At 38.9% G+C, this 3,052-nt stretch overlaps 1 protein-coding gene across 1 annotated transcript in view; it reads left to right on the top strand.

Moving 5' to 3' along the window:
• PTEN (phosphatase and tensin homolog) overlaps nucleotides 1-2,059 on the top strand; it is a 30,175-nt gene extending 28,116 nt beyond the window's left edge. The window contains exons 7-8 of the mRNA XM_010137205.1: nucleotides 627-851; nucleotides 1,834-2,059. Coding sequence (XP_010135507.1) covers nucleotides 627-851; nucleotides 1,834-2,019 — 411 coding nt within the window. The 3' untranslated portion in view covers nucleotides 2,020-2,059. The remainder of the gene's footprint in view (nucleotides 1-626; nucleotides 852-1,833) is intronic.
• The last annotated feature ends 993 nt before the right edge of the window (nucleotides 2,060-3,052 follow it).

The raw sequence follows: 3,052 nt of genomic DNA, 5'->3' as shown, positions 1-3,052 counted from the left end.
CTAAAAGGAGAGCAGATGCTTTCAGAGTCTGATTTTCTCTTAGTACTGGTCAGCAAACATCTGACTGGTAGAAAGCATCTCTGTAAAGCAGTAATGAATCCACTACAACAGCAGTTCTGTATTTGTAGGGTTAAACAGGTAAAGCTATTTCTGTATAAAAATAAAAGTTCTCTGTTACATGGGAAGCTCTGGGGGAGGGTGTTCTCTGCTGATAAATAATACTCACCTAAGCTGGTTCACACACGTCTGTTGGGTTTGGCTACTGCTTGGTAAGGTATGAGCAAAACAAGTCCTTCTGATTACAGGTGTAGCACTTGTTTAATTTATTGTCATTTGCTTTTTTTTGTAGGTATGATAGGTTGTTTTGAAACAGCTTTCCATAAGGAATGACTTCTGAAAGCTTAATTGATTAAAGCTGAGTTCGAGTTATGCAGAATTTTGCATATTGTCTGGGAGAATTGATGAAAATGTTTTTGCCTGCAATGTAATCAATGATGTACTGCTGTCCAAACAAGTTTGGTGTGATATTACTGATTTGTTTTTGACCAGATTATGATATTAGTTAAATTAATGTGCCACTAGTGAATACTAAAGCAAGCTTGTTCTTTGTGTTCTTCCTCCCTCAGGACAAAATGTTTCACTTTTGGGTAAATACATTCTTCATAGGACTGGATGAAAATTCAGACAAAGTAGAAAATGGAAGTCTAGTTGCAGATCAGGAACTTGATGGTATTTTCAGTACAGAGCGCTCAGATAATGATAAGGAATATTTAATCCTTACATTAACAAAAAACGATCTAGACAAAGCAAATAAAGACAAAGCCAACAGATATTTCTCTCCAAACTTCAAGGTCAGTATATATTATGCGTAAACAAAGCTGAAAAGCTGCATGACTTTTATCTGATTTGTCTGTCTTGCCTTATGGAGGAACCATTTGAAACTGTCTATGTGGAAATTTAATTCATGCATTAGCATTGGCGCCACGTAGTGAAGCTTTCTGGCTTTGTAAGTTTATCTGCTTTTGGGAAGTCCATAGATGTTGAGAGACTGGGAGTAAGGGCTTTGAGTTGTTTCAGGTGTTTATCAAAGTCATTAGAGATGAGTAGTAGGAGACGCAGAGACCCAGATAGCACCTTTCCTGTCCTGGCTGCACTGCCATGAGCTCTGAGCTCTACACAGTAATTCCTGCCATTTGCCTGCGTCACGGGAATGTCTTAACCCGTAAGGTTGGCTTTGAGCAATATGAGCCATTGCCAGCACTGATTTAAAAATGAAAAAGCCATTTTTAAGGATTTCAGTGTTTTCTAACTCGATCATAAAATAACAGTTAGACGCTAGTGGTGCTCATTTGAAGGTGATGGTCATAGTTGAAAGTTTGATCCAAACAACATTCCAACACGTGTGTGTGCACTCAGATCACCAGATACGGAGTGTTTTGTTCATTCCTGTGCACTCATTGCAATCTCTTTTTATGCTCGCAGAGGTCTAGAAGGTAGAACAGTTGAAAAGCTTGGTGTGGCATGGCTCACCACAGTGGTGTGTCCTGCTGCTGTCACTGAAGAGTACCAGTGGTTGGTGCAGATATGCAGAACTTCTTCAGCTGGGTTTGAAAAATCCACTGCGCTGCAGTTCTTTATTTGGTTGGGGTGGCAGTGAGAGGCTGGCTAACCTCCGAGAGCTCTGTCTTTAATTTCCTCTTTCCAGCATAGAGAGGGGAGTGCTTCGGTGATTCAGTGTAGCGAAAGGAGCCATGCTGTTAAAAAAATGCGTTGTTACCTGTGCTCACTTAAAGTCCAGGTTCCCTTTTTAAATGTTGTTTTTTCCTTTCCCAGGTGAAGCTATTTTTCACAAAAACGGTAGAAGAGCCATCAAATCCGGAGGCTAGCAGTTCAACTTCTGTAACACCAGATGTTAGTGACAATGAACCTGATCATTATAGATACTCTGACACCACTGACTCTGATCCAGAGAATGAACCTTTTGATGAAGATCAGCATACACAGATTACAAAAGTCTGAATATTTTTTTTATTGGAGATAAAAAAAACCAGAAAAAAAACCACCATGAAGAGTGACAAACTTGAATAAACTGAAAAAAGGACCTTTTTAAATGGCAAAAGGACATAGTGTCAGATTAACAATTATAGGAACAATTCTTTCCTGACCAATCTTGTTTTGCCCTATAAATCTACAGGGTTTGACACTTTTCCAGTTGGGGAAGAAAAAAAAAGGTTACGTAGGTTGGATATGTATATACCTTTTTGTGTCAAAAGGACATTAAAACTTCAATTAGGAACTATAAACATGGCACTTTCCCATTTTATTCCAGTTTTATAAAAGTGGAGACAGACCTAATGTGTATACGTAGGAATTTTTTCCTTTTGTGTTCTGTCACCAAACAAAGTTTCAAAAATACACAGGTTCACATCCTGCCCCTTTTTTGCACTTGTGTGGCAACAGAAAAGTTTGCAGTTGGCTAAGAGATGTTTCTGGAAGGTTTTACTACGCTCTAAGGCATGAGATGTTCTGGATGGGGGGTGGAAAGTAATGCTCAGAAAGGAATGTAGTCTGCTGGAGCTTGGCCCGGGTACCATATCCAGCTATTTACATGCACCTTTCTTTAGCATGCTACTGTAGTTCATCCTGGACGATTGAAGAGTCGCCGCTGTCATTGCTTGTTGTTTGTGCATTTTATTTTTTTAAGTGTAATGGTGCTAGAAAAGGCAGCTAGAGGGAGTGATTCTGTATAGGGGTACAGGAATGAACCTTTACAACATCCTAAAGACCCTCAAATGAAGGGAGAAAAATTATTGGGGTCACAGAAAGGAAACACAGCAACAATGACTTAACCATACAAATGTGGAGGCTATCAACTAAAATACGGGCTTGAAACAAATTGTTGCAAAATTTGACAATGATTTATTAATTGTTTTTTCTGAATTGTAATGGCTGCTCCATCTCCTGTGTAGTCAAGGCCAGTGCTAAAAGTCAGATGGTATTAGTGCATACATCAGTCAACATCTTACATTTATATTATTTTTTCAATCATATT

The sequence above is a fragment of the Buceros rhinoceros genome, unplaced genomic scaffold, assembly GCF_000710305.1.
Source record: "Buceros rhinoceros silvestris isolate BGI_N320 unplaced genomic scaffold, ASM71030v1 scaffold17785, whole genome shotgun sequence".
NCBI classification, from domain to species: Eukaryota; Metazoa; Chordata; class Aves; order Bucerotiformes; family Bucerotidae; genus Buceros; species Buceros rhinoceros.
This window is presented reverse-complemented; position numbering and strand designations above follow the sequence as displayed.